This window comes from Natrix helvetica, assembly GCF_964273705.1.
Source record: "Natrix helvetica genome assembly, chromosome: 1".
Taxonomy (NCBI): Eukaryota; Metazoa; Chordata; class Lepidosauria; order Squamata; family Natricidae; genus Natrix; species Natrix helvetica.
Window position 1 is genome coordinate 352,844,269 of NC_138548.1, and position 27,869 is coordinate 352,872,137.

Consider the following 27,869-nt stretch of genomic DNA (forward strand, 5'->3'; position numbering starts at 1 on the left):
TGCTATTGTATTGTATTGTATTATATTGCCTTCCGAATACCAGCTGCAGAGGTCATCAAATTCTTGCTCAACAGATGTGGAGGTCTGGGTGGGATGAAAGATGCTAAAAGCTCTTTGTGCTCTGCTGTCCTCTGCTGGTTCCAGCGTCATCTCTCAAACGCAATGCACTTCCCGTAGAGTAGCAAGTCTGTGAATTGGGGTTCTCTTGGATTCACATATTGTAGAAGCTAGATGCCACCGAGTGGTCCTTCCTAAAGCAGGAGGACCTGGATACAAAAAACCCATGCCCTTATTGCTGCTTGGCTAGACGTCTGCGATGTACTCTACATGGGGCTGCCTTTGAAGACCACCCAGAAGCTGTAGTATGCCCAGCGTGCAGGCGCTGCATTGGCTACTAATAGGTTTCTGGGGGAAATTGAAATGGCTACTTCAGGCCTAAGCCCAAAGATGACACAGTGAGGCCTAATTGAGTCCGCTTAGGTCCGAGAGACAGACTCTAGCCTGACTAAAGCTATAACCTTCCGGCCTAATAGATATACCCTGGGAGATTCTAGGCTGTATCTCTATCCTGAACCTTTTCCTCCCTCCCTCAGCCAGTTCAGGACAGTGCAGTCTCTTGTGTTGGGCCCCTCTCTGGAATGTACTGCCACCTCCCTGGGAAATTGCAGTGCTGTTGCCGATATTCCCCCCTACTATCTCTCAGTTGAGCACGGCATCACAACGTTTGACTCATAATGCCCAACATGGCTTGGGACTAAGATATTTCAGCCATGTGCCAGAAATGGTATAGGGTCTCTTGCTTGAGCAGGGGGCTGGACTAGAAGATCTCGAAGGTCCCATCCACCTCTGTTCTATTCTATTCTATTTTATTCTATTCTATTCTGTTCCTATGATTCTATTTCATTCCATTTTATCCTATCCTATTCCATTCCTAACCTATCTTCTGTCCTGTCCTATCTTTTATCCTTATCCTGTCCTGTCCTGTCCTATTCTGTTCTGTTCTTTGCAGGAGCATTTGGCTCCCTTGGTATGGCTGTCCAAAATTAAACTGAAGATATTCTCTTCTGGAGACTTTTTAGAAATTAAATCTTTGGCCTCCATCATTTCAAAATATTGTTTCCACACTGTTCTTACATTATTGTTCATTGTCTTATTTAGTTGTACTAAGTTACTTGGGTTGAGCTGCGTTTTTTTACGACGTGGTGCTCCTTCTACAGCTGAAGTGGAAGGAGCAGTTAAGAGACTCGCCTGGAATTGCTGAAAGGGAGGAAATGACATAAAACAGACACAAACACCCCCCCCCCCAAAAAAATACCCCTTGCAGTCCTTATCTAGTTGTTCTGTATTGAGTAGAGTCCCGCAAGCTTCTTGTAAATAGGCAAGTAGCAATAAACGTTACTGCTCTGATCAACCTGTTCTAACCTAGGCTTCCCAAGAGCGTGAAGCTGACTCCTCGTCTCGATAAAGTCTCTTTTATTTAGGTTAAAGGGAATTCCTCTCCAGCAAAGTCCCGGCAAATAGTCTTTCATTAGATTTCACAACCACAGACCTATATCAGGCTTGGAGAGCTGCCAGGCCGATATCTTTCAAACACCAAGCTGTAGCAGCAATTACTTGGCAAGATGCCAGGAACAGATCGTCACCCTAATGAACTGAACTAATTGTCTCCTGCAAACTCCACTCCCCTTTCACTCTTCTTTATTCCCCATGGGAGGGGCCATTCACCCTCCACCTGTGGTTTTATTCCTGAGTCAGCCCTTGTTCCTTAGCTGTTCCCTTCTCCTGGCAGCTCTGCATATGCACACACTGGGAACAGGCTCCAGCTGTTCTTCTGCCCCACTGATATCCGATTCCGAAGGCAGCTAATAACTGTCGGACAACCCTGGCCCCATCTCTGCCCTCCCGACGCAGAGCCCTCATCAGAGCCTTCCCCAGACTCCAGGACTGGCCCATGTTCCTCCCCAACCCCCTCATTGTCCGAATCTGCCACCAGCTCCACCGGCCACTGGCGGGCCACAACACAACTCTCTCTGATTGTTCTGCTTCCATGCGTCTGACAATTATTTTGTATGCTTTTACTGTTGTAAGCTGCCAGGAAACTTCAGATCCTAACATCCAAATCCTTTGTCCTAACAAGTTTTTTGAATCGTACAAATGCTACCATGTGCTAGAAAAAAAATGGGTCTGATCTGCATACATCAATACAAAAAGTATCCTAGACTCATCAACCAGTTTTGTTTCTCAGCCTCCTGAAGGCTGGCATTCATCCACTTGGAGTTAACATCTGCTTGTAAAAACATGAAGATTTGAAACCTGATATTTTTTTTTACGATGATGAAAGCAATCATATAGAAAATTGTTAAACTTTAATATCCAGTATTTAATGTGGCGGTTCTTTTATACTTGTATGGGATTGTGATTACTTGTTTTTAAACTATAAACATGAGTTTAGTGGACTTCATTCATGCAGTTTTTTTTTTAAAAATTTTTTTGCTGTGGCAAACATGTATCTTTATTCAATTTCAATTCAATTCAATTTATTTGTGCTTCTAGACCGCCCCCTCTCCCAGAAGGGACTCGGGGCGGTGTACAGTCCATAGAGAATATCACAAAAATACAATAAAAAATTAAATATGTACAGTTTGGAGGAGGTTAAAATGCAATTAAAAGAACTGTACAAAGCTGAATAAATATAATTTTTTAAAATCCCTAAAACAGACACAACAGATTAAAAAACCCTAAAATAACCAGATAATAATACATTTGCCAGGAGGGACAGTTGTAATTATGCCAGGCCTGCTAATCGGAACAGGTGAGTCTTCAATTTCTGTCGGAAGGAGCGGAGGTCAGTAGTGGTTCTAATGTCGGGGGGGAGGTCATTCCAGAGGGTTGGGCCCATCACAGAGAAGGCCCTACTCATTGGTGTCGCCCATTGGCATTGCCTAGTGGACGGCACCAGGAGAAGTCCCTCCCTGTGTGAGCGAATTGGCCGCAGGGATGTATGTATGTGGGAGGATGCGATCCCGCAAGTAACTAGGTCCCGTGCCATGGAGCGCTACACCTCTCTTACAAACTGGATTTGCTAAGCATATGATTTGCTAAGCCTATGATTTTTTGGGGGAGGAGGGGGGAATAGAAAAGAATATCTGCAGCTGAGGCTTGAACGGTAGAGTCTTTGGTGCTCTCTGAATCTGGTTATTTGCTTGCAAACCTTCCATCACCCAGCTAGGTAATCTCATCAGGATGCTAACCAGTGGAATTCTTTGCAGTTTTGGTTTGCTTAGGTTCGTCTGGTCTGTAAACTACGATTAACACACTTGGTGCTATTTGGCCCCTCTAAACTGTAATTTACCGAGTAAACTATGATTAGGCCAACTCCAGTTCAGTGCAATGTACAACCTCAGAGTCCCCAGACTGGCACATCCCTAAAAGCCATAATGTTTATATTTCAGTTTGTGCATGGATGGGATAAAGGTTTCTCAGCCCAGAGACTATAGATGTAAACTATGGTTTACAGCAGGGGTGTCCAAACTTGGGAACTTTAAGACTTGTGGACTTCAACTCCCAGAATTCCCCAGCCAGATGCTGGCTGGGGAATTCTGGGAGTTGAAGTCCACAAGTCTTAAAGTTCCCAAGTTTGGACACCCCTGGTTTACAGCTTACTTTTATTTATTTAAAAAAACACTATATGGGCCCCCATCTCACTGAATGCGGCTTTGGGCGGCGTACAAGCAGAAATGAAAAATTAACAGAATAACAGAGTTGGAAGTTATCCTGCAGGTCAGGGGTGTCAAACTCAAGGCCTACGGCCCGGATCCAGCCCATGAGGTGCTTAGATCTGGACCGCAGGACTGACCGGCCCGTGGTGGATTTGCCAGAGAAAAAAGTGCGGCCCTTCCGAGCTCCCTTTTTGCTGGCAGAGGGTTGCAGGAGGCCATTGCAGCTGAAAATGGAGCTCAGGAGCCTGTTTTGACTGGCAAAGTACTTGAGTCACCACAGGTGCCGCGGACAGAAGTGATGTTTATTTATTTTTATTTATTTATATTTGGTGCTTCTAGACCGCCCCCTCTCCCAGAAGGGACTCGGGGCGGTGTACAGTCCATAGAGAATATCACAAAATACAATAAAAAATTAAATATGTACAGTTTGGAGGAGGTTATGGCTATGCCTCTCACAACCCCCTGAGGTCAAACACGACCCTGATGTTGCCCTTAATGAAATAGAGTTTAACACCCTTGTTTTAGGTTATCTAGGCAACACCCCACCCAAGCACGAGACCCTACCTACACCATTTCTGACAGAAGGGAGTTCAGTCTCTTCTTGAAAGCCTCCCGTGATGAAGCTCCTACAACTTCCGAAGGCAACTTCCGTTTCATCGGTTAATTGTTCTCACTGTCAGAAAATTTCTCCTCGTTTCTAGGTTGAATCTCTCCTCGGTCAGTTTCCATCCATTATTCTTTGTCTGGCCTTCGGGTGCTTTGGAAAATAGCTTGACTCCCTCCCCCTCCACTCTGGGGCAGCCCTTCAAGCAGGGGTGGGTTTCAGCCGGCGTTATTGCCGGTTTGCTCGTGCACGTGTACGTGCACACTGGATGCGCACTGCCCGTGCATGCACAGTTCAATGCGAATTATATACAATAGTAGAGTTGGAAGGGACCTTGGAGGTCTTCTAGTCCAACCCCCTGCCTAGGCAGGAAACCCTATACCGTTCCAGACAAATGGCTATCCACCATCTTCTGCATGCGCAGAACTAAAAAAAAAAGATGGGGAACCGGTTTGGGGGCGTGGCCAGTCTGGGTCGCTGCCGGTTCGGCAACCCAGGCTGGCATACCACTACTGGTTCAGCCAAACTGGGCCGAACCGGTAGGAACCTACCTCTGCCCTCAAGTACATTGGAAGACCGCTATCATGTCTCCCCTAGTCCTTCTTTCCATTAAACTAGACACACCCAGTTCCTGCAACCGTTCTTCATATGTTTTAGTCTCCAGTCCCCTAATCATCTTTGTTGCTCTTCTCTGCACTTTTTCTAGAGTCTCCATATCATTTTTTTTTAGTAGTATGATGACATTAAAAGACTTAAAAATAAATACATAAAAACAAAACGGTGGCGGAAGACCATTCCCTCTACCGCCTACCGTACAAGCATCGGGCAGGCTCCCCTTCCACCTACCCACTGCCAAGGGTGGCGTTGGTTTCAAAAAAAGAAGCCGTAGCCCAGCGCGATAAGCGGACCGAATCCCCGGTTGGGCGGATGAAGGAAAACTGTCCCCTCAAAGCGACTTTTACGCACACAGCAGATTTCAATTTGGGGTGGCGCCGCCGCCTGTGTATGTGCTTGTGTGTGCGTGTGCGTGCGTTGGGGATCTTCAGAGGGAAGGCGAAAGGCTAGCCGGCGATCCCTAGAGATTCCCTTCCTAGATCGCAGTCCCGGCGGGAAGCGGAGAAAAAGCGTCCACGTTCAAGCGCTCCAGTCCAAAGCGCTCCATGAGGGTGCAAAGGGCCCCCGCGTCTCCTCCGTTTTCTTTCCTTTCGTTTGGGCGCTTACCCGCCTCCGGCCGGCTCTGGAGGAGCGGGGCTGCTCGGCGGCTCCCGGCGTTTTGCTTCTCCCAAGCCAGCGGAGGGCAGCAAATAGATAAATAGCACAGTTTGCGCCTCTCCGCCTGGGCGCATCAAGAGCAGGGGAGGAGGCGCTGAAGGAGGAGGAGGAGAAAGGGGGGGGGGGAAGCTAAGCTCCTCTTCTCCTTTTTCCTTCTCTTCTTTTCCCTCCCCCTTCTCAGCTCCTCCTCCCTCCCTCCCCCTCCCTTCTCCTCCTCTTCCTCCTCCTCCTCCAGCCCTTGTGCGGGACTCCATTTTCCAGTCCCAAAGTCTCCAAGGAAGGGGCCGTGGGAGCGCACCGCCAAGATGGATTAGCGCGCCAGCCTTTCTTCTTCCAGCGTCGCCCTTCCGTCTCGGCCGGCCAAAGCCCGAGTGACCGCCCGGCCGGCCGTCCTCCCGCCGCCGGGGCTCGTTCGCCCGCCCGCCCGCCAGCCAGCCCCCCCTCGCTCCCTCGATCGCTCGCGGCTGGCCGTGGACGCGCGCGCGCGCGCGCGTGTGGGGGAATCCCTTCGCCGAGCATGGATGATCCAGGCAGGCTGATCCAAGCGCGGGGGGTGGTGGGGCTCGCGGGGCACCCCTCGGTCCAGGGGGTCCAAGCCATGACCCCCCACGCTCTCCACGAGCCCCCGTCGGATAACGGAGAGCCCCGGAAGCAAGATATCGGCGACATCCTCCAGCAGATCATGACCATCACCGATCAAAGCTTGGACGAAGCGCAAGCAAAGTTGGTTCTCCTTCTCGAGTCTTTGGACGGCCGGGGCGAAAGAGAGGAGGGGGGGCGGCCCTGGAAAGTTGGCCCGGGTGGGCTCCCTTTGTGTGTGCGTGCGGGAGAGGGGTGCAAACTTTTGGCAAAGCCTCGCCGAGTTGTCGAAACGGGGGATCTGGAAGGCCCTGCGGTGGATTTGTCGGCTCGCCTTCCCCGCGAGGTTTTTTTTTGGGGGGGGGGGTTGTTTTGTTTTGTTTTGCCTTGAGTGGCTGGTTGGAAAAGAACACCGGGTGCAGACTTTGGAAATCCAGGAGTGGGACGGGGGTTCCCGACTTTTAGGGGGTGCCCTGGCCTTGATCGGCTCCTGGAAACCAAATTACCGCCTTTGGGGATGAAAGTAGAACTGGAAGTTCTGGAGGAGAAGGGGGTATTCTTTATATTTTTTTAAAAAAAGGGGGGGAGAAAGGTGGGCTTTGCTTTTGGGGAACTTGAGGAGGGAGGGAGTTTCGTCGAAGGCTTGGAAATACAGAGCAAGTTTTGATTTATATTAATTGTTGGGAAGAGGTGAGGGGGTTGGTGGGAGGAGGCATAAAAAGAACCTGACAAGCAAGCATGCAGGGTTTATTGGGCCTTCTGGATCTGGCGTTTAAGATACAAAGAGGAAGGAGGGAACTGGATCCTGAGATCGTTTTACCTGCAATCTAGGTGGGCAAACTGATTTGCAGGAGAAAATATTTGCAGTAGTAAAAACAGCTGTTGGCTTGAGGACACTAAGATAGGATTTAGATACAGATATAAAAATGCAGTGGATCTGTTTGAAACAGAGAGAGAAATAAATAGGGATTGAACCCTTAGCGCTTAAGGTCTAAGAGCTGATGAGGAAAAAAAATATTATGGGATGCTGTCCCCAAATTAACCATTTACCCTTCTTGACTTTCCACGCAATCTTCTTTCTAAACATCTTGTGTCTCCTACCTACCCTGTTCTGATGGAGAATGAGAGCTTCTCTCGTTATATTTTAGTATTGATGATTATACTCAGTAATATATATATTTTGCATGCGTTACCTTCTGATGTGGAGTGCAGCATTGGCCTGGTATTAAGGTTGCAACTTCCAAATTTTTAACTTTTGGGTGGATTGGAGTTGTGGTTTTCTTTAAAAACTAGTTTATTTCCTGGCAGTCTTTAAAGAGCCATTGTTTTGCAATGATGCCGGGGTTTGTTTGTTTTTTGCCACGCAAGACTACTGAGGTGTGTTTTGAAGCTCTGTTTTGTGTGTGAAGAGCTTTGTAGTACATTAGTTTGCTTCAGAAGATGGATTTCAGTTCCTGGAAGGTATTTGTTTTTCAATTAGGATTGTTGCTGTGAGTGGAGGGTGCTCTGGCTATGCTACTTAACCCTTGTGAGGTGCCAGCCAGAAAGAAGGAATATGGTCTATTTGGAGGGTTCCTCAAGGGTGTATTTTACTAAGACTTGTGGCTTTGTGTCTATTAAATCGAATGCGAGTCCTAATAAATTGAATAGCAGGCTCTGCACGAGGAGTTTTTTATGTTGAACGGCTGGGCGCTGAAGCTTGTAAGACTCCAAAGAGAAAAGAGGCTTTCGGTTTTAAGATTTTAGTTTGGATTGCAAAACTTGTTTTTTTAGTGTGGAAGGTTCATAATTTCGAGTGTGGTTGCACTCCATTTTTGGGATAATAAGGGATTGGTCCTTTGTGGTTTGGCTTAAAGATGTATTTGTGGGCATCAATGTTATCTAAGATTCAGATCTTCATTCTCTTTCTAGATGGTTTTAATTTACAAAAAAAAACCAATTACAATAATATGTGTATTGGGTTACTCTTTAGAAGTGAGATGAATGTATGCAAAATGGTGAATCTTATTTCACCGGGAGGGCCCTTTTGTGGAGTGTGTATGTCTTTAATTCCCCTTTAATTCAGTACGTGTCTCTCTGTGTGTGTATGTATATGTTTGTGTGTGTTTAATACAATACAATAGTAGAGTTGGAAGGGACCTTGGAGGCCTTCTAGTCCAACCCCCTGCCTAGGCAGGAAACCCTATACTGTTTCAGACAAATGGCTATCCAACATCTTCTTAAAGACTTCCCGTGTTGGGGTATTCACAACTTCTGGAGGCAAGCTGTTCCACTGATTAATTGTTCTAACTGTCAGGAAATTTCTCCTCAGTTCTAAGTTGCTTCTCTCCTTGATTAGTTTCCACCCATTGCTTCTTGTTCTACCCTCAGGTGCCTTGGAGAATAGTTTGACTCCCTCTTCTTTGTGGAAGCCCCTGAGATATTGGAACACTGCTATCATGTCTCCCCTAGTCCTTCTTTCTATTAAACTAGACATACCCAGTTCCTGCAACCGTTCTTCATATGTTTTAGGCCCCAGTCTCCTAATCATCTTTGTTGCTCTTCTCTGCACTCTTTCTAGAGTCTCCACGTCTTTTCTACATTGTGGTGACCAAAACTGAATGCAGTATTCCAAGTGTGGCCTTACCAAGGCATTATAAAGTGGTATTAACACTTCACGTGATCTTGATTCTATCCCTCTGTTGATGCAGCCTAGAACTGTATTGGCTTTTTTGGCAGCTGCTGCACACTGCTAGCTCCTATTTAAATGGTTGTCCACTAGGACTCCAAGATCCCTTTCACAATTACTACTGTTGAGCAAGGTACCACCTATACTGTACCTGTGCATTTCGTTTTTGTTGCCTAAATGTAGAACCTTACTCTTTTCACCATTGAATTTCATTTTATTAGATAGTGCCCAATGTTCAAGTTTGTCAAGATCCTCCTGTATCTTTAGCCTATCTTCTGGAGTGTTGGCTATTCCTGCCAGCTTGGTGTCATCTGCAAATTTGATGAGTTCCCCATTTATTCCCTCATCCAAATCATTGATGAAGATGTTGAAGAGAACTGGGCCCAAAACAGAGCCTTGGGGTACTCCATTGCATACTTTCCTCCAGGAAGATGCAGTTCCATTGACTACACGTTGAGTGCAGTTGGTCAGCCAGTTACGAATCCATCTGGTGGTGATGCTGTCCAACCTATATTCTTCTAATTTATCTAGTAGTAGGTTATGGTCTACCTTATCAAATGCCTTACTGAAGTCCAAGTAAACTATATCGACGGCATTCCTCTGGTCCACTAATTTTGTCACATTATCAAATAATTCAATAAGATTAATCTGGCATGATCTGTTTTTGACAAACCCATGTTGGCTTTTGGCTATTACTTTGTTTACTTCTAGGTGCTCGCTAATTTGTTGCTTCATTACCTTTTCCAGAATCTTTCCTGGTATTGAGGTCAGGCTGATAGGTCTATAGTTTCCTGGATCTATTTTTTTCCCCTTTTTTGAAGATGGGAACCACATCAGCTCTTTTCCAGTCTGCTGGTAGTTCCCCGGTGCTCCAGGATCTCCGAAAGATATAATTCAGTGGTTCTGAGATCTCGTCTGCCAGTTCCTTCAGAACCCTGGGGTGTAATCCATCCGGTCCTGGTGATTTGAACTCATCTAGGGTAGACAGGTGCTCACTTTCCATTTTCTTCCCTACTTCAACTTGTGTTCCTAATCTGATTTTTGTGGTGCTGCTTTTGATAGGTTGGACTGTTTTATCCCTTTGTGTAAAGACAGATGCAAAACATGAATTAAATGGTTCTGCTTTCTCCCTGTTGCTTGTCACCTTCTTGCCACTTTCTCCCAGCAATGGACCAATTGTTTCCTTAACTTTTTTCTTGTTTTTAACATGTTGGAAGAAGCTTTTTTTTGTTAATTTTTACTTTTGTGGCAAGCCTTTCTTCATTGTGTGCCTTAGCTTTCCTCACTTCATCTTTACAGGCTCGGGCTATTTGCTGATATTCTGCCTTCATTATGTCCCCCTCCTTCCACTTTTTATACTTATCTTTTTTGTCTGTCAATTTGTCAGAGAGTTCTTTATGCAGCCATGCTGGTTTCTTTTGGGAGCTGTTATTTTTCTTCTTCATTGGTATTGTGCCAGACTGTGTGTGTGTGTGTGTGTGTGTGTGTGTGTGTGTGTGTGTATCTACGAAAACATATATATATATATATATATACACACACACACACGTACATAACACTGAATTAAATAAGACAGAAAAATGGATAAAAATATCAAACTGCAACAACACACAAGCTTCGGATTTTACTGCTCCTCTGTATATACCGTGCAGGCGATGAATATAGAGTTTATTATTTTGTGGTTATTATGAAAAAGTTCTTGAAAGAAAAACTTCTCTGGTTTCTCTGCCCGTGGAACGTATCCCATCATTTAGACAAACTGTTCCATAATGGAAGGAAATGCATGTGGGGTTGTTTTTTTTTTTTTCATTGCTGGGGAAATCCGGATGTTGGAATTACATTGGGAATTGCTTGGGGGGGGGTGGGGAGAAACTCTGCTAGACGTGGAAACGGATTAATTGAGCCGAGAGGGAGGCCTATGAGCGATGGTGGGCACAAAAATTCTCTCCTTTTCTTGAGCCGACAGAAAAGGAACCAAATGGCTTTATCTGCTCTCTCTCTTCCACTGTTTCAACTGCAGGAAACACACGCTGAATTGTCACCGCATGAAACCGGCTCTCTTCACCGTCCTTTGTGAAATCAAAGAAAAAACAGGTATTGTTGTGAGTCGGGGGGGGGGGGTCTCGATCAGGGGGCGGGGGAGTTGATGGCTGCTTTTCTAAGCCACCCGCAAGAGCATTATTTTCGACCTGTAAGGAAAACGCTGCTTCTTTTTTGTCCTTCGGGAACTCAATGGCTTGGGGTTCGGAGAATGGGGTGCGCAAGAGAGAAAGAAGACTGGGTATTTTTCCTCTCCAGAGGGCCTGCTTTTTCTACGCCATCTTGACGCTGGTGTGTCTCGAATTTCTTTGCCGTCTGCCTGGTTTTCTTTCTCGTTTCTTTCTCCTCCCTCCTTCCTCCTCTGCTTTCTTCCTTAAACCCCATTGGGGGTGGGGGGGGGTTGCGTTCTGGAGGGGAAGGGGTGCCTCTCTCTCTCTCTCTTTTTGTGTTTGTCACTCTTGCTTGGAAAACGGCGAGAGGCCTCTGAAAAAAACCTGGATCTTTTGTCTGCAAGAACTGCCAACCTCCTTCTCTCCTCGGTGGGTTGGAAATGTTTGTCTCCCTTGCTCGATTGTCAACATTGACCCTGAATTGAGGAACGTTTGCACGACTGGATGGTTGGAGAGTCAGTTGTGAGTTGACTTAAGGATACCGGGTGGTGCAAGGGATTGTGAAAGAGAGAGAGAAGGGAAAAATGTGTTTCTCCAGCTGTTTGAATTTGCACTTTCCCTAGATTAAAAAGCGAAAGAAGCAGGGGGATTAGGGAAGGGGATTAAAGGAAGGGATCATCTTTCCAAGTTGTCACGAGAAGTTCATCTAAGCCACTGAGATCTGGGCCCCTCAGGCAGCCAAAATTGGAAAATAAGTCTCTGAGATGTGTCCTGTGTAGTCTATGAATGGTATTACATATGTGTTGCTACATGATTTTATTTCGGAGGGTGGATCCAGGATCTGTAAGCGGTTCTCACCTCATTCTTAGTAGGCTCATATCACCAGGGCTTCATTGCTGAGTGTCCTGACTTTTTTTTTGGGGGGGGGGGGGGGAAACGGAACATTGCTATTTCTGGAAGTTGTTTTGTAAGTGACGGTGGGAGAGAGAGCGGGGGGGGGGATTGCAGTGAATCTCAGTCTGCAGCTTATTTTTAACTGGGATCTGGGTCAGAATGTTTGAAAGAGTTTAGGGTTATTGCTCTGTGTAAATCCGTGATGGCGAACCTGTGGCACGTGTGCCAGAAGTGGCACGCAGAGCCCTCTCTGCTGGAACGTGCACCGTCGCCCCAGGTCAGGTCTCCGTGGCGTTTCTTTTGTGAAAGAGACGTGGTGGCACAGTGGCAAAGACGCTGAGCTTGTCGATCAGAAAGGTTAGCAGTTTGGCGGTTCGAATCCCTAGCGCCGCGTAACGGAGTGAGCTCCCGTTAACTTGTCCCCGCTTCTGCCAACCTAGCAGTTCAAAAAAGCATGTAAAAAAAATGCAAGTAGAAAAATAGGTACCACCTTTGGTGGGAAGGTAACAGCATTCCGTGCGCCTTCGGCCTTTAGTTTCCCTGCAGATGATGAAACAGAAGCTCACAAAAGAAAAAGATCTTGGCCAGTTGGTCTTTGGGTCTCTGCTGTGGTCCACACACTCGTGCATGTCTGCATATTCACTCTCATGTGCGTACACCTTTAAGTTTGGGCGTGCGCGCACGCATGGCTTGGGCACTCAGTGTCTAAAAGGTTGGCCATCACTGGTGTAAGTGATCATTCCCTCTCTGAAGGTTACTAGCTTCTTGCAAACTAAGCCTGGTTAGAAGGAGTAGAAGGAGCAAGGTATCTGGGCTGTAGAATTCTAGATGTTCCCTGTAAGGCAGACCGGAGAAAGTGGCAACTCATCCAGATTATTGCAGCTCAAATATGAAGCCAGTGGGGAAAAAATATGCATTGTTATTAATAATAGTAAGCTGTCCAGAGTTACCTTGAAGTAAGATGGGCTGCCTATAAATTTTATAAATAAAATGGTGGTGGTTTTGAAAGGGACGTGGTGGCTCCGTGGCTAAGACGTTGAGCTTGTCGATCAGAAAGGTCGGCAGTTCGGCGGTCCGAATCCCTAGCGCCGCGTAACGGAGTGAGCTCCCGTTACTTGTCCCAGCTTCTGCTAACCTAGCAGTTCAAAAGCATGCAAAAATGCAAGTAGAAAAATAGGAACCAACTTTGGTGGGAAGGTAACAGCGTTCCGTGCACCTTCGGCATTTAGTCATGCCAGCCACATGACCACGGAGGCGTCTTTGGACAGCGCTGGCTCTTTGGCTTTGAAATGGAGATGAGCACCGCCCCCTAGAGTCGGGAACGACTAGCACTTATGTACGAGGGAAACCTTTACCTTTATGATGGTTTTACCAATATTTCTATCCATATATTACCAATATTTCTACTGAAATCTAATTTCTTTGCCGTTGTTCTTTGATTGACTTTTAGTTTATACTGCACAGTTTTATCATCTTTCTATTTTTTCTTGTTAACATGTTTCTAGAGCTCTGTTTACTTAGAATACCCTTCTAAAGAAGGTGATAAAATTACATTGCAATAATCAATCAATTAACTAAAAGGTGCCACTGAATTGAAGGGGGCATACTTTCTTTCCAGTAAACACACATGTGACGTTGGTGTCTTAAGTTTGTAAATGGGTTTGCCGCCTTTAGATATTTGTAAAAAAATTATAAAGGCAGGAATATGGAAGATTAACTTAAAATTAAGGTTCGGGTTGAAAAGGACTATGCAGTCTAAACTGCATTTACACTGCAACTTTACATTTATGTCTGCATATCATTCTATCTGTGTCTGTAGTTGCTTATATATCCCAATTGTACATGTGGTATTTCGGTTGTATTTTTATCCAGCTTAAAAATACCGAGGTGACCTTGAGTTGCTAGTACAGCTCATACCACTTAAAAACAGGCCACCCTCTAAAGGAGAAGCCAGTTTGACTTAGTGGTTAAAGTCAGTGAAGTAGAAGCTGGGCTGACTCTTAAATTCCACTCTTGCCTTACATACAAAACCAGCTGGGTGACTTTGGTCTCCTCAGTCTCTCTCTCTCTCTCTCTCTCTCTCTCATTCTCTCTCTTTCTCTCTTTCTCTCTCTCTCTCACTCATTCTCTCATTCTCTTTCATTCTCTCTCTCTCTCATTCTCTCTCTCATTCTCTCTCATTCTCTCATTCTCTTTCATTCTCTCTCTCTCTCATTCTCTCTCTCTCTCATTCTCTCTCTCTCTCTCTTTCTCTCTCACTCTTTCTCTCTCACTCTCATTCTCTCTCTCTCTTTCTCTCTCTCTCTCATTCTCTCTCTCTCTCATTCTCTCTCTCCCTCTCTCTCATTCTCTTTCTCTCTTTCTCATTCTCTCTCATTCTCTCATTCTCTTTCATTCTCTCTCTCTCTCATTCTCTCTCGCTCTTTCTCTCTCCCTCTCTCATTCGCTCTCTCTCTCTCATTCTCTCTCTCTCTTTCTCTCTCTCTCTCTATAATAATAATAATAAATTTAAATTTATTAGCCGCTCCCTTTCCAGACAGGACTCGGGGCGGCGTACAGTGGAGCATATAAAACATATACAACACATAAACATACATATATACAGGACATACATACACGGAGGAGGTAACAAATTACATCACATTGGACAATTAAAAGTCACCATTAAAAATACCCCAATTGTAAAACACAATTTAAAATTTAAGGTTTTTAAAATTTAAAAGAACTGTCAGGAGGAGTAAGAAAAGTTTACGGTTGAGCCAGGCCAGATAATTGAAAGATTATTCTCATTCTCTCTCATTCTCTTTCATTCTCTCTCTCTCATTCTCTCTCTCATTCTCTCTCTCTCTTTCTCCCTATCTCTCATTCTCTCTCTCTCTTTCTCATTCTCTCATTCTCTCTCTATCCCACTCCCTCTCCCTTACAAAGAAAAAGACAAAGAAATACCATTTTTAAAATGTTGCCAAGAAAACTGCAGGGATTTGCAGGCACTAGGAGTTATGACTGATTTAAAGGCACCCCTCCCTCCCCACATCTGCAAAAGCATATTGGGGATAGAATAACTGTTTTATGGGCCATTTTCAGGCAGTTTTTGGTCCGCAAATGGCCTAAAATGACCCGAAAAGAGCCCCAAAACATCCTCTTTTTTGGCCATTTTTTGGTCCATTTTCAAAGACCAGCTGGCGACGGCATATGTGCCCACAGAGAAGGCTCTGTGTGCCAACTCTGACACGCATGCCCTAGGCTCACCATCGTGGCCCTACCTTATTTCAGACAAATGGTTATCCAAACATCTTCTTAAAAACTTCCAGTGTTGGAACATTCACAACTTCTGAAGGCAAGTTGTTCCATTGTCAGCCAAGTCTCTCAAACTCTCCAACTTTAAGATGGGTGGACTTCAACTCCCAGAATTCCCCAGCCAGCACACCTTAAAGTTGCAGAGTTTGAGAAATACTCATCCCGGACAGTGCTAAGTTAGAGATGACTGCTTTATAGAAATAAACTATAAAATTTAGAACAAGGGTGCATTTAGGCAGGTGCTTGTTTCAGTGTGCATTGCCTTCAAAAACAGTGGAATTAAGAGAAATGTAAATGAATAGTACTTTTAAATCAAAAATAATTTTAAAAGTTGTGTCTTTCTCAAATCAAGCTGAACTCCGGGTGGTTATGTGGATGTGGGCAATTTAATGTAATCACTCTCCGTATATTTTATTGCTTTCACTTTGGGCTTTATGACACATTGAAATTTGGCACTGTAATCAGGACTTTCGAAAACCACACATAAGCTCTCTGGTTTTAAGCTGTTTAGTTTGGATCAAAATTTGCAGGAAGGAAAAGAGCTAAGGATTATAACATTTTGGGGAACATGTATTTGCCTCTTGGATTTTTCCAAACTTTTGAAAAAATAAGCTCTGATTCGCCTGAACAAATAGCATTGAATTGTAGTCCTTTGATGAAATTTCATGAACCAAATCTTTCTTAGGTGCATTGTTCCAGTGTGAAAAAGTCATTCATTACCTTGTCCCCAGTTTCACCAATTCAGCCAATTCATTACAATGGCATAACTAAGACCAATTGTGTGAGTTATTAAAAAACCACTCCACAAGCACAATGTACAAACCGTACAAAAAACCCAGAACAACATCCAGAGATCTGCCGGTTTCTCTTATCTCAAATAAGTCACGTTTCATGACTTTGCCGTTAAAAAAAACAAAAAATCTGAATTAAAAAATGGTAGGAATGAGACTGTAGTTCAAGGGAAGGCCGCGTTCACTGAGAAAAACATTGATGCTTGTCAAGTTTCTCCCCTAAATCTTCAAGACTTCTGGAGGAATGCTCTGTAGATAGATGTGTTCTGTTTGGCAGAAATCAAACCACAGTCAGAACTGTCAATTAGCAAGCAAGGAAGTGCTGTTGCCATGTTTTCTGGATGTTTTTTTTTTCCCACTTGTGGAAGACGTTGTAGTTGAAGGGAGAGTGACTCCTGCTTTGTCTGGAAGGATTCCACAGGAGAACTTCTCAAGGACATGTGGAAGTGTGAGTGGGTCAGGCTGCAAGATAATGATGATGATCTGCAAAATACAGGTAGTCCTCAACTTACAACCGTTCATTTAGTGACATTTCAAGTTACGACAAGAGTGAAAAAATATGACGGTTTTTCACACTTACCACCAGTGCAGCATCCCCATGATTATGTGATCAAATCTCAGACGCACCTCGGCTGGTTCATATTTATGACGGTTGCAACATCCTAGGGTCATGTGATCAGCAAAGTCAAGAGGGAAGCCAAATTCATTTAACACCCGTGTTACTAACTTAACAACTGCAGTGGTTCACTTTGGCAAGAAAGGTCATAAAATGGGGCAAAATCCACTCAACCAATGTCTCACTTAGCAACGAAAACTTGGGGCTGAATTGTTTTCATTAAGTCGACGACTTGTCTATCTATAGACTTGACCAACCCACTTAAAAATCATCAGGACTTACGGTTGCGATGGACAGACTCCATTACTGTCATAACTTGAGATGCTGGAAAGGGATGCTGCAATGGTCGTTAGTGTGAAAAATGATCATGCCACTTTTTTCAGTGCCATTTGTCACTGAGCGGTCACTAAATGAACAGTCACTAAATGAATAAGTCGAGGTCTACCTGTATAGCGTTTCTTAAAGATGTGTTGGCTGGAGGAAAGCTTTGAAAAAAGTCCGGGGTCTCCTCTCAGCTGGAATGTGTTTATTTTAGATCATTTTCGAAGACCATCAATGGCAGAAACAATGCTTTATTTATATATTTTTAAGAGTTCCCACTATAGGTCCAACTCAACTTGTGGACTTCAGTGGCTGGCTAGGGAATTCTGGGAGTTGAAGTCCACAAGACTTAAAAGTTGCCAAGTTTGGGGATCCCTGTTCTGGATCAAAAGCACACAGGGTTTAAACTCACCCCGATACTCTGTTAAAATCCTGATACAGATCTACTTGGGTACCTGGAGTAGAATGATGGTTTCCTTCAGAAATGGTGTCACGTTTGGTTTGGCCCCTGAAAGGGCACTAAAAAAGTCATCTTTAAATTGTGTCTTTTTTTGCTTTGGGGGCTGCTGTTGTTTTATTACATTGTCCTCTTCTATTGCTTGTCTTTTATACGTTTTCATGATCTCTCCGTCGTTGTAGATGTGGGCCTATTTCTATTTTGCTGTAGGCTACCGCAAAGTCGAGTAGTGGCATGCAAATTAAAATCATATTATCAAGTGTACAAATCAGCTATAATATATCAGGGCTTGTTGAGCATACGTGCCAGGTCAGGATGTATATTATTTCCTCCCCTCTTGCTTTATGACGTTAATTGCACATACTTTTATTTATTGCTTTGAATCTTCCGCCCTGCCCTTTTGGGGTGCCCTCTGGGCAGACTAGAGCCTGGCCCCACCCTTGCCAAATCCAGGGGACAGGGTGTACTCTGCGCGAAGACTCCCTGGCAGAAATTATCCTCCTGGGCCAAGAAGTAGGAAAAATTGCTCGTCATTTTGCATAACTACACTGGCTTGATTCCTCAAGACAACTAGGGTAGACATGATAGGAGTGTTCCAATATCTCAGGAGTTGCCACAAAGAAGGAGTCAAGCTATTCTCCAAGGCACCTGAGGGTAGAACAAGAAGCAATGGGTGGAAACTAATCAAGGAGAGAAGCAACTTAGAACTAAGGGGGAAATTTTCTGACAGTTAGAACAATTAATCAGTGGAACAGCTTGCCTCCAGAAGCTGTAAATGCTCCAACACTGGAAGTCTTTAAGAAGATGTTGGATAACCATTTGTTTGAAGTGGTGTAGGGTTTCCTGCCTGCACAGGAGGTTGGACTAGAAGACCTCCAAGGTCCCTTCCAACTCTGCTATTCTATTTTATTCTATCTTTTTCTCCATGTATGTGTATTTTCTGATTTATTACTCGGCGTTCTCTGCGTGGTCTTGTATTGCAGCAGTAGCCTGGTAACCATAGGCAATTTGACATTGCAAGGGAGCTGGCTGGTGAAGGGAGTATATCTTTGTTCTGTTTTTCAGCAGAGAAACAAAGGAGATTGCCAAGAGAAGATACAGATAAATCCTTGACTTATGACCGGTTGCTTAGCAACGGTTCAAAATTATAGTGGACCTCCCAAAAAACTCTCTAGGACCCAGTTTCAAACTTACAGTGCCCAACCCCTACCCGCCCCCAAAGACCTGTGACTGCATTTGGGATGTTTGGAATCAGCCCACATTTACAGTGGTTTCTAGTCTCCTGGGAGCACATGATTGTGGTTTATGACATTTTTGTGGGAAACCAACATTTATTTCTGGTTTCTGGCAAAAACTGGCTCCTATCACGCAGTGAGAGGGACGCGCTGGCTCAGTGGCTGAGGCGCTGAGCTTGTCAATGAGAAAGGTGGGTAGTTCAGCGGTTCGAATCCCTAGCGCCCCATAACAGAGTGAGCTCCCGTTACTTGTCCCAGCTTCTGCCAACCTAGCAGTTCGAAAGCACGTAAAAATGCAAGTAGAAAAATAGGAACCACTTTGGTGGGAAGGTAAAAGTGTTCCGTGAGCCTTTGACGTTTAGTCATGCCGGCCAGATGACCACGGAGACTTCTTCGGACAGTGCTGGCTCTTTGGCTTTGAAACGGAGATGAGCACCGCCCCCTAGAGTCGGGAATGACTAGCACATACCTTTGAGGGGAACCTTTACCTTTAGCACGCAATGGGTTTGTTTAATCACCGCAGCATTGGCTTAATGGCCACCACAAAAATAGGTCATATATTGGGTTGGTCATGTGATGGGCTGCTTTACAAACGTCGTGATGTATGACAATAATTTCCAGGCTGAATTATGGTTGTAGATTGAGGACTACTAGTAACCCGTCAGATTAGGAATATCTGTCTGAGGGACACTTGGGGTTCTGGAAAGGACTCATTCTCAAACTTAGAGGTCCCCAAGTGGAAGGCTCTTGGTTGGCTGGTCATTGAAATGTTGCTGTAAAATGACTTTTGATCAAGGCGCAACCAGTCTTGAGGAACTTTGTGGGTGTTAAATTTGGAAAGTGTGAGGGGGACGTTCTAACGAAATAGCTGCTTTTGACTTTCATCAACTGGCTGCCATCAAAAAGTGTGGATGTACCTTAATGTCCTCTAGAGCAGGGGCCTCCAACCTTGGCAACTTGAAGACTTGTGGACTTCAACTCCCAGAATCCTCAGCCAGCCTTGGGAGTTGAAGTCCACAAGTCTTCAAGTTGCCAAGGTTGGAGGCCCCTGTTCTAGAACAATGTTGCTCAACCTTGGCAACTTGGTACCGCCATGCTGGCTGAGGAATTCTGGGAGTTGAAGTCTAACATCTTCATGTTGCCAAGATTGAAAAACACTGCTCTAGAATATTCTCTACACCAGTGTTTTTCAACCTTGGCAACTTGAAGATGTCCGGACTTCAACTCCCAGAATTCCCCAGCCAGCAAATGCTGGCTGGGGAATTCTGGGAGTTGAAGTCCGGACATCTTCAAGTTGCCAAGGTTGAAAAACACTGCTCTACACCATAAAGCCTGTGTCTGTTTTAAAGCATTTTTTGAGTAAGTGGGTGTACTTCTAAAGGAAGCAGTCGGTATGGGGAGCGGACCTTTTTTTTAGTGCCATCATAACTTTGAACTGTCACCAAACAAATGATTGCTAAGTTGAGGTCAACCTGTACCTTCGTCTATTCCGAAACTCTGATTCTTTGAGGTGGAGGAACCAGGCTTGATAGACAAAAAAGCTGACTCAACATACGACAATGCCTTTGTGTTGCTTTGTTTAATTTCTCTGTTACCTGCTACAGCACTAAGAAGTACTAGTCTAGCAGCCTGAAATTTCGGTTTGTGTTTCTAGAAGATCTTTTAAAAACCCAAAGACACATGGGATCTTTTTCCTAATTAGACTATAGCTTTATTGATTAGCCAATAGGCCATATCAAAGCACAAGGTTCAAACACATATCACCAATAAAATCCTATACAAACCATTTAAAAGTAAGAGTAGGGTAATACAATACAATAGTTATAGGATAAGATACAATATAATTTAATACATAAATATGTAAAATAAAATAAAAGGACATAAAATGTTTATTTCGGTGTCACCCTTACAATTTACCCCAATCAGTCCTATGTATGCGGATCTCAACCAAACCATTTTGTTTTGATGTGACCGTGGGGATGCGCAACCAAGTGGCAAAAACGGTCATAGGTCGCTTTTTTCAATGCCTCGGTCACTTAGAACGGTCACTAAATGAAGGGTGGTGTGTAAGTCGAGGATGACTGTATTGTGTCAAGAAATACCACATTAATTTGATTGTGGACATTTGAATAGCAGGCAGGAATTTCTAGAATCCTAAGGGTATTCTTAGTATTCTCTTATTTGAAGTATCTTAAACAAATTTTGAGTTTTCAGAACCCTCCTTTAAAAGCAGAGGTGGTAATCTACCGGTTCGGACTGGTTCGGCCAAACCGGTAGCGGAAATCATGGGTGGCCACACCCGGCCACCCTGACTCGCATCTCATTTAGGCCCTTTATTCACCAAAAGCACATGGGTGGGAGGTTGAGCGCCTGCGCGGAAATGGCGCCTGAGCTCACATTTGCAAACCGGGAGGGAAGGTAAGTGAATACTACCACTGTATAAAAGTAAAGAAAACAGCAGTGGGTATTCTTGTCGTTATGTTTTTGTATTTTATGACACTGAGATATATATATACTAGGACAGGGGGCGGCAAACTTAAACACTCAAAGAGCCATTTGGACCCATTTCCCACAGAAAAGAAAACACCGGGAGCCACAAGGGTCCTAACCGGAAGCCCCTGTTCAATTCTGGAGCTGACCAGAAGTTCAGTTCCCCCACCATAGTGTCTCCTCCTAGCGCGGCGTACTTTTTCCTCTACCTGTCATAACCGAAAGCCCTATCAATTGTGGAGACAACTGGAAAACCCTCCCCTTGCCATAGAGTCTTCTCCTGGCGCACTGTGCTTCCCCCCCCCCCCCCCCAGAAGCTCCTCTCAAAATTGTGGCGCCGACTGGTGACGGAGCCGCAGCAGAGGGAGGAAAGAGCCACATGCGGCTCCAGAGCCCCAGTTTGCTGACCCCTGTACTAGGAGACTTCAAGCTTGGCAACTTGTGGACTTCAGTTTTCGGAATTCCTCAGCCAGCCAAACACTAAAACTCTCATTATGTAACCTTTAACTGGGCAAAAACAATGCATCGTAGGACGAAAGTTTTTGAACTAGGACATCTCAAGTGGGCCAACTTACCAAACCTGCCCAAAATATGGGACCGGCGACTCCCATGGCATTGAAATTTGGCCAATTGTATGAAGCTGTTTCTGAACATAATACAAAAGGTTGCGAAATATTTCCCGTGGTCGGTTCTTAATTTTGGATGTGCCTTTTCCGGTTTGGTGGCCCGGAGCAGAGGCAAGGGGGCAAGAGGGGTTGATTTTGTGGGAGGGTCAAGCATGTGTGAGTAGGTGTGGACAAGCGCCTGCAGTGTTCACGGCGATCCTTGTGCGAGTGGGGCTGCGAACGCCTGTGACAGTGGCGATTAGCCCGTGGCTCGGTAGTGGGCCACGGACCACAGGTTTGGGACCCCTGCACTATGCAGTTCACTGTGGCCTGTTTTCAAGGCAGACTCTGAATGTCTCCCTGAATTTTTAAGACATTTTCAAGTATACATTAAGCTCTGCCATTGTTGAAGGCCAATATTGAGGGATCTGGAAAGGAAATATGATCTCTGAAACAACGACCCCACAGGTCAGGAGTTGTCTAGTATTTAATAATAGCAGCATTGCAAACAAAATTTACTCCTGTGGTGTTGTTTCCCCCCCCCCCCTTCCTTCTCCTGTGGGATGTGTTTGGCTTCCTCCCAACTTGGCACTGGACTTGATAGATGTTCTTTTCTGGAGTTGGTGTTTCAGTTCTCGGTCATCCGTTTTTCCACCTTTCTCTTTGTACAATGTGGATTGGCTTTGCATTTCTGTTGCGGCCTTGAATGCCCCCCCCCTTCTTTTAAACCCTCGTTTAAAATATACAGCTTGAGACAAGCAACTCTCGTGTTTTACAAAAAGTTGAAAAACAACTTCGGCAGGAGGGTGGAGTAAGGGGATGGTTGTTGCTCAAACTGCTCTTGACTTACTGGGTAATTAATCTGTCTTTAGAATTCAGCCCAAGCGGCTGAGTGACTCAACCCACTAAGCCTGTTAAACGAAAACTCTTTTTTTTTTTTTTTTGCTTTCATTGAACAGGTTGTATGAATCAACCAGAGTTGTCTTTGTTCAAGGTAGCCTCTCCAGGTAATAGTCATGGTGGTTTACACACACACAGGGCCGGATTTTCCTATAGGCTAACTAGGCTTCAGCCTAGGGCCTCAAGATCAAGAGGGGCCTTTTATTTTTATTTATTATCCGTGCCACATTTTTTATAAAGGTTAGTACCAATTACAACATGTTTCATTTAATATATTGATATATATCACAGTAATGATGTATTTTATCATCTCTCATGTAATTTACAAACTTAAAAATGGGAGGTGAAAGGGCCCCGTAAGTGGAGTAGCCTAGGGCCTCTTTTCATCTAAATCCGGCCCTGCACACACACCACAACACGCAGATCTGAAATCAAACAAATTGCATCTCTGCCTTTGTCTAGATAGGTTGTTATCTATTCACAACAATATGGAGTCGTGGCTGCCAATTCTTTAGCTGTCTTCCATACACATTGAATTCTTCCCAACTAATGTAATGTATGTGGGGCTCCAAGCACTGATGCTTTTTCAATTGACAGACGGAAATGTTGCCAATGTGCAGATTTTCTAAATGCCAGCCAAGATTTTCCCATTATTATTAAAAAAAAATTCTAAACATCCCACTCCTTTCTCATTGGCAAGGAAGCTCAGGGTACTGCTAGATTTTGATGTCAACCCCTAGTAAGCATTCACTAACCCAGTGATGGTATTCAGCCGATTCGGATCGGTTCAGGCGAACTGGTAGTAGCGACCAGCCGCCCTGGCGCCATGCCGTACTATAGCCACGTTTTCTAAGCCGCACGCATGCATGCGAGCCACGAGAGAGAGAGAGCAAAGCATATGCGCAGGCTGCACACATGAGGAAGGCGTGGGCATGCGCGTACGCACGTTTTTGGTGTGTGGAAAACCAGCGGTAAATGGTATGTGAAAGCCACCTCTGCACTTAGCCCTGAACACGCAAAGGCTAGAATTCTAAAAAGGGTGACAAATGAAAAATGGTGGAAGTTGCCATGTATCATTAAAATGCATGGATGAACTTTACGTGAAGATGAACTCTGGTGCTATTTTGACACGGGTCTTTTAAATTGCTATTTTTTTTCCTTTTGAAAAGCACTATTGTTACAGTCTTTAGGACCTTTATGGAAGTACCCAATATATAGTACCCAGGAGTATATTTATAGTATCCAGGAGTACTTATGGAGTACTCCTCCCCCTTCCTTCCCTCCTTTCTTTCTTTCTTTCTTTCTTTCTTTCTTTCTTTCTTTCTTTCTTTCTTTCTTTCTTTCTTTCTTTCTTTTTCTTTTCTTCCCTATTTTCTTTCTTGAATAAAGCTCCTAAAACACAGCACAAAATTGGGGAAACACCCCCCTCCCCCGAATGTTCATTTTGATGTAGACCAGAATGCAGGCACACCGGGAGAAATTTATCATTATCACTTATTATCTGATCCCTTGAATTGGAGATGGAAACTGGAAAGTCACAGCATGCCTGTGTAATGCATATCTATTATAAAAACATTCTTAAATCACTCATTTTCCTGGCAGGAATACCGCGTCCATAATTTTAAGTTGTGAAACAGGCCAGTAATGGCTGTTTTGCTGCCTGAGATCAAAATTCATTTGCCGGCTCAACCCTTCGCATCTTGTTTTATTTCAAATGCCCCTTCTGTTGGTAGACTAGATGTTTTTGCAAAACGATTTCTAAAGGCTAATACCGTATTTTTCGGAGTATAAGATGCACCGTAGTATAAGACGCACCAAGATTTTGAAGAAGCAAGTTTAAAAAAAATTTTTTGGCACTCCTCAGACCTCCCAAAAACTGTCCATTAGGAGGCTTGCAGAGTGCTGCGGGGGGGGGGGGGGCAAGAAACGGCCTGTTTTTCATGAAAACAGGCCCATTTTTTGTCCAAAAAAGGGCATGCATAGCCTTTTGGAGGCTTATAGAGTGCTCCTGGGGGCTGAGGGGGCAAAACTGAGCAAAAAACGGCCCATTTTTCGCTCATTTCTGCCCTCCCCAGCCCCCAGGAGCACTCTGCAAGGCTCCTAAAGGCTATGCACGGCCATTTTAGTGAAGGAGGCGGGGTTTCGGGAGGCAAAAAATGCTGTATTCAGTGTATAAGACGCGCCCAGATTTTCAGCCTCTTTTTTGAGGGAAAAAGGTGCGTCTTACACTCTGAAAAATACGGTAAGTACAATTTTAAAACTACTCAAAGTAAGAAACGTGACATCTTGGGATCATAAATATCTATTCTTTTGCTCTCAGCGTTCTTGCCCTCAAATAAGGATTGTGATGCAGAGGTGTGCTTTCATTTGCATAAAACGATTTGCAACATCTCTTGCAAAAGATCTGCAAATGGGAATAATGCGGCAGGCTCTTTTCCCCCCCACAAGGCCTTATATATAATTGGAAACAGGAGCAGATTAATTAAGCAGGCATTTCCCAAGGTGCCAAAATTGCTTACCACTAGCTCTCAACTTACGGGCACATTTGGAACCGGGATTTCTATTGTTAAGCAAGTTTGATAAGGGAGTCGTGTCCAATTTTATGGTCTTTTTTGCCCCAGTTGTTAAGCGAATCCGGCTTCCCTCACTGACGGCTTGTCGGAAGGAGTTGCATACGGTGATCATGTGACTCTGAAAACCATCGAAAATTTGCGCCAGTTGCTCAGATTTTGATCATGTCACAGTTGCGATGCTGTGACACGGAACACTTTCGAGTCACTTTTTTCAGGGTCGTCGTAACTTCCAGTGGACACCGGTCGTAAGTTGAGGATGACCTGTACTTATTTCAGAAGCAAGGCTTTTTGACTTACCCGCTTAGAAGGAGTGTGATTGACCTGGCGTTGTGAACCAGCATAGTTGCTTCCAAACAATAAGCCGTGTACCAAGGAATTCTGGTTTAGCGTTCCTGCAAAAAAAAGGAATAATGTTTTCCACTAGCTTTTGCCCAGCTGTTTGTAGAAGAGCGTTACTGTAAACATTTCCGCCTCTTTCGCTTTTTGGGACCCAACTTTGGATGACATCTGATTAAACAACTAAAAGCACAGTTCATGAGAAAGCAGTGGAGTCAGCCTCTTAGATTCGTTGGGATTAAGCCATGTTTACTGGCCATTTGCAAATCTGCGTCTCCCTAAATGACTTTAAGTACTTGAAGCAATTCCCAGTTTTCTGTGCTGAGTGCCTTTCCTGGATATAAAACGGCACGACAACGTCTATGCTTTCATTTTGAGAATTTCTAAAGGGACCTGCGGAGAGTTTCCTTCTAGTTTGACGTTCGGTTTAGCAAGCTTTTATCAAAGGACACAAGAGGCATTCAGGGCGACTGGGTTTTAATAAATCCCAGGTGCGCAATGCAATGAAAATCAGAAATACTAGATGGATTGAACTTGACAAAGTCAGAGTACCGTGGAATGAATTGCATTTGGCTGCACGGATCTTAAGTGGAAACATCTGTGGAGCTAAATCTGGAAAAAAAAAGCGGCTTCTTTGCCCCTTTAGGTATAAGCCCGTGTGCGTATGCATGGAAAAAGAATAGTGCAAATGTGGAGTCGCTCTATTACAGGGGTGTCAAACTCGATTTCATTGAGGGCCGCGTCGGGGTTGTGTTTGATCTTGGGGGACCGCGGTGGGTGTGGCCAGTTTGACGTCACTCATGTCGGGGGCGCCTGTGGAGGCCCGAGGGCTCTGCCAGGGAAAATGGGCTCCTGAGCTCCATTTTCAGCCGTGACGGCCTCCTGCAATCCTCTGCCGGCGAAAATGGGCTCCTGAACTCCATATTCAGTCGCGACAGCCTCCTGCAATCCTCTGCCAGTGAAAATGGAGCTTGGACAGCTGCAGGCAAGCCATCGTGAGCTCCATTTTCATTGGCAGAAGCACTGTGGGCCAGCTCCTTGCTCTTTCTAGGGTGGCCCCACAGGCCAGTTCTAAGTTCCCTGCAGATCCGGCCCCCGGGCCTTGAGTTTGACACCCCTGCTCTATCACAACTTTTAAACAACTTTTTATTTGCTTGGTTGGCTGCATAAGAGCTCTGCAACACAAGCCCACAGCTTGTGTTGTACCACAACAAGGAGGTTTGTAGTTAGATCCTGGCACTAACCACAATGCAGGAAATCCTCAAAGTACCGGCGTAATGGAGTCTGCCCATTAAGGTTTTAAATCATGACAGTTGTACATCGGGTCACCCACATGACTGGCCCAATGTTACAACCTTTTCTGTGGCAGTTGTTAAGCAACTATGCTAGTCATTATGGTTTGTCATGGGCCGCGGGATTCTACAAACCACCATAAATATAGCCTGGTTGAGTGTCTGAAGTGCAATCATGTGACCCAAACAACCAGACCCACACATGGACAATTCAGTTAGCTGTTTTATTGCTCAAGGCTCTGTTCCACAAAGGAATCTTCTCAGACTAACGGTTTGCACCTGGGTGAATCTAGATAATGTTCAACAGCATTCAAGGGCAGGATCGGACTTCGCTCTTTTGTGCCCATGTAAGGATTCTAGACTAGGTCCCCATTTGACTCCTCCCCCTGGCTCGTCCCTTCTCCTACAGAAGGGAACTGTTAGAACTTAGAATCCACGACATAAGTACACCCCAAGTAGAGGGCAATTTGAAACAGTTGCTAAGCAACCAGTCGTAGGGCAAGAACCACCTGTGCATGAAGTAGTTTTAAGTAAGGCACCACCTTTCATCTCTTCCTTTCCGTATGCAAGATGGGAAATGACAATTAGAAAAACAGAAGGGAAGAAAGATACGATAAATGACATGAATGCCTGCCTATTACAGGTAGTCCTTACTTAGTGACCAGCAACTCCATTGCTAAGTGACATAGTCATTAAGTGAGATATCACACGACTGTAATGGACCTACGATGTCGCTTCCACTGTGCTTGTTAAACGAATTGCCCGTGGCCGTTAAGTGAATTTATGTCTTGCGCTGCTAATGCTGCCTTTTCCATTGACTTTGCTTGTTGGAAGCTGATGGGAAGCGGCAATCACACGACTGGAAGGACTCTGCGACGGTCTAAATGTGGAAGGCTGTAACATGACTTTTTCAGTGCTGTTGCAAATTTTAACACTTGCTGAATAGGAGAGTTGTTAAGTGAGGTCCACCCTCATCCCTCAAGTTAAAAATAAAGGGCTGAAATGGAAGCTGGTACTATAGATTTGTAGGCTTATTAAGTTCATTATTATTGATTACACTTATTGTGCAA

General features: G+C 44.7%; 1 protein-coding gene and 1 long non-coding RNA gene across 3 annotated transcripts in view; both read left to right on the forward strand.

Annotated features, from left to right (window-relative positions):
- LOC309383178 overlaps window positions 1-27,869 on the forward strand; it is a 474,080-nt gene that overhangs the window by 263,299 nt on the left and 182,912 nt on the right. The gene's annotated exons all lie outside the window — the stretch shown is intronic.
- The window catches only part of PBX2 (PBX homeobox 2), a 44,389-nt gene continuing 22,354 nt past the window's right edge, over window positions 5,835-27,869 (forward strand). For both annotated transcript variants that reach the window (XM_081935199.1, XM_081935200.1), the window contains exons 1-2: window positions 5,835-6,318; window positions 10,863-10,936. In XM_081935199.1, coding sequence (XP_081791325.1) covers window positions 6,113-6,318; window positions 10,863-10,936 — 280 coding nt within the window. In that variant the 5' untranslated portion in view covers window positions 5,835-6,112. The remainder of the gene's footprint in view (window positions 6,319-10,862; window positions 10,937-27,869) is intronic.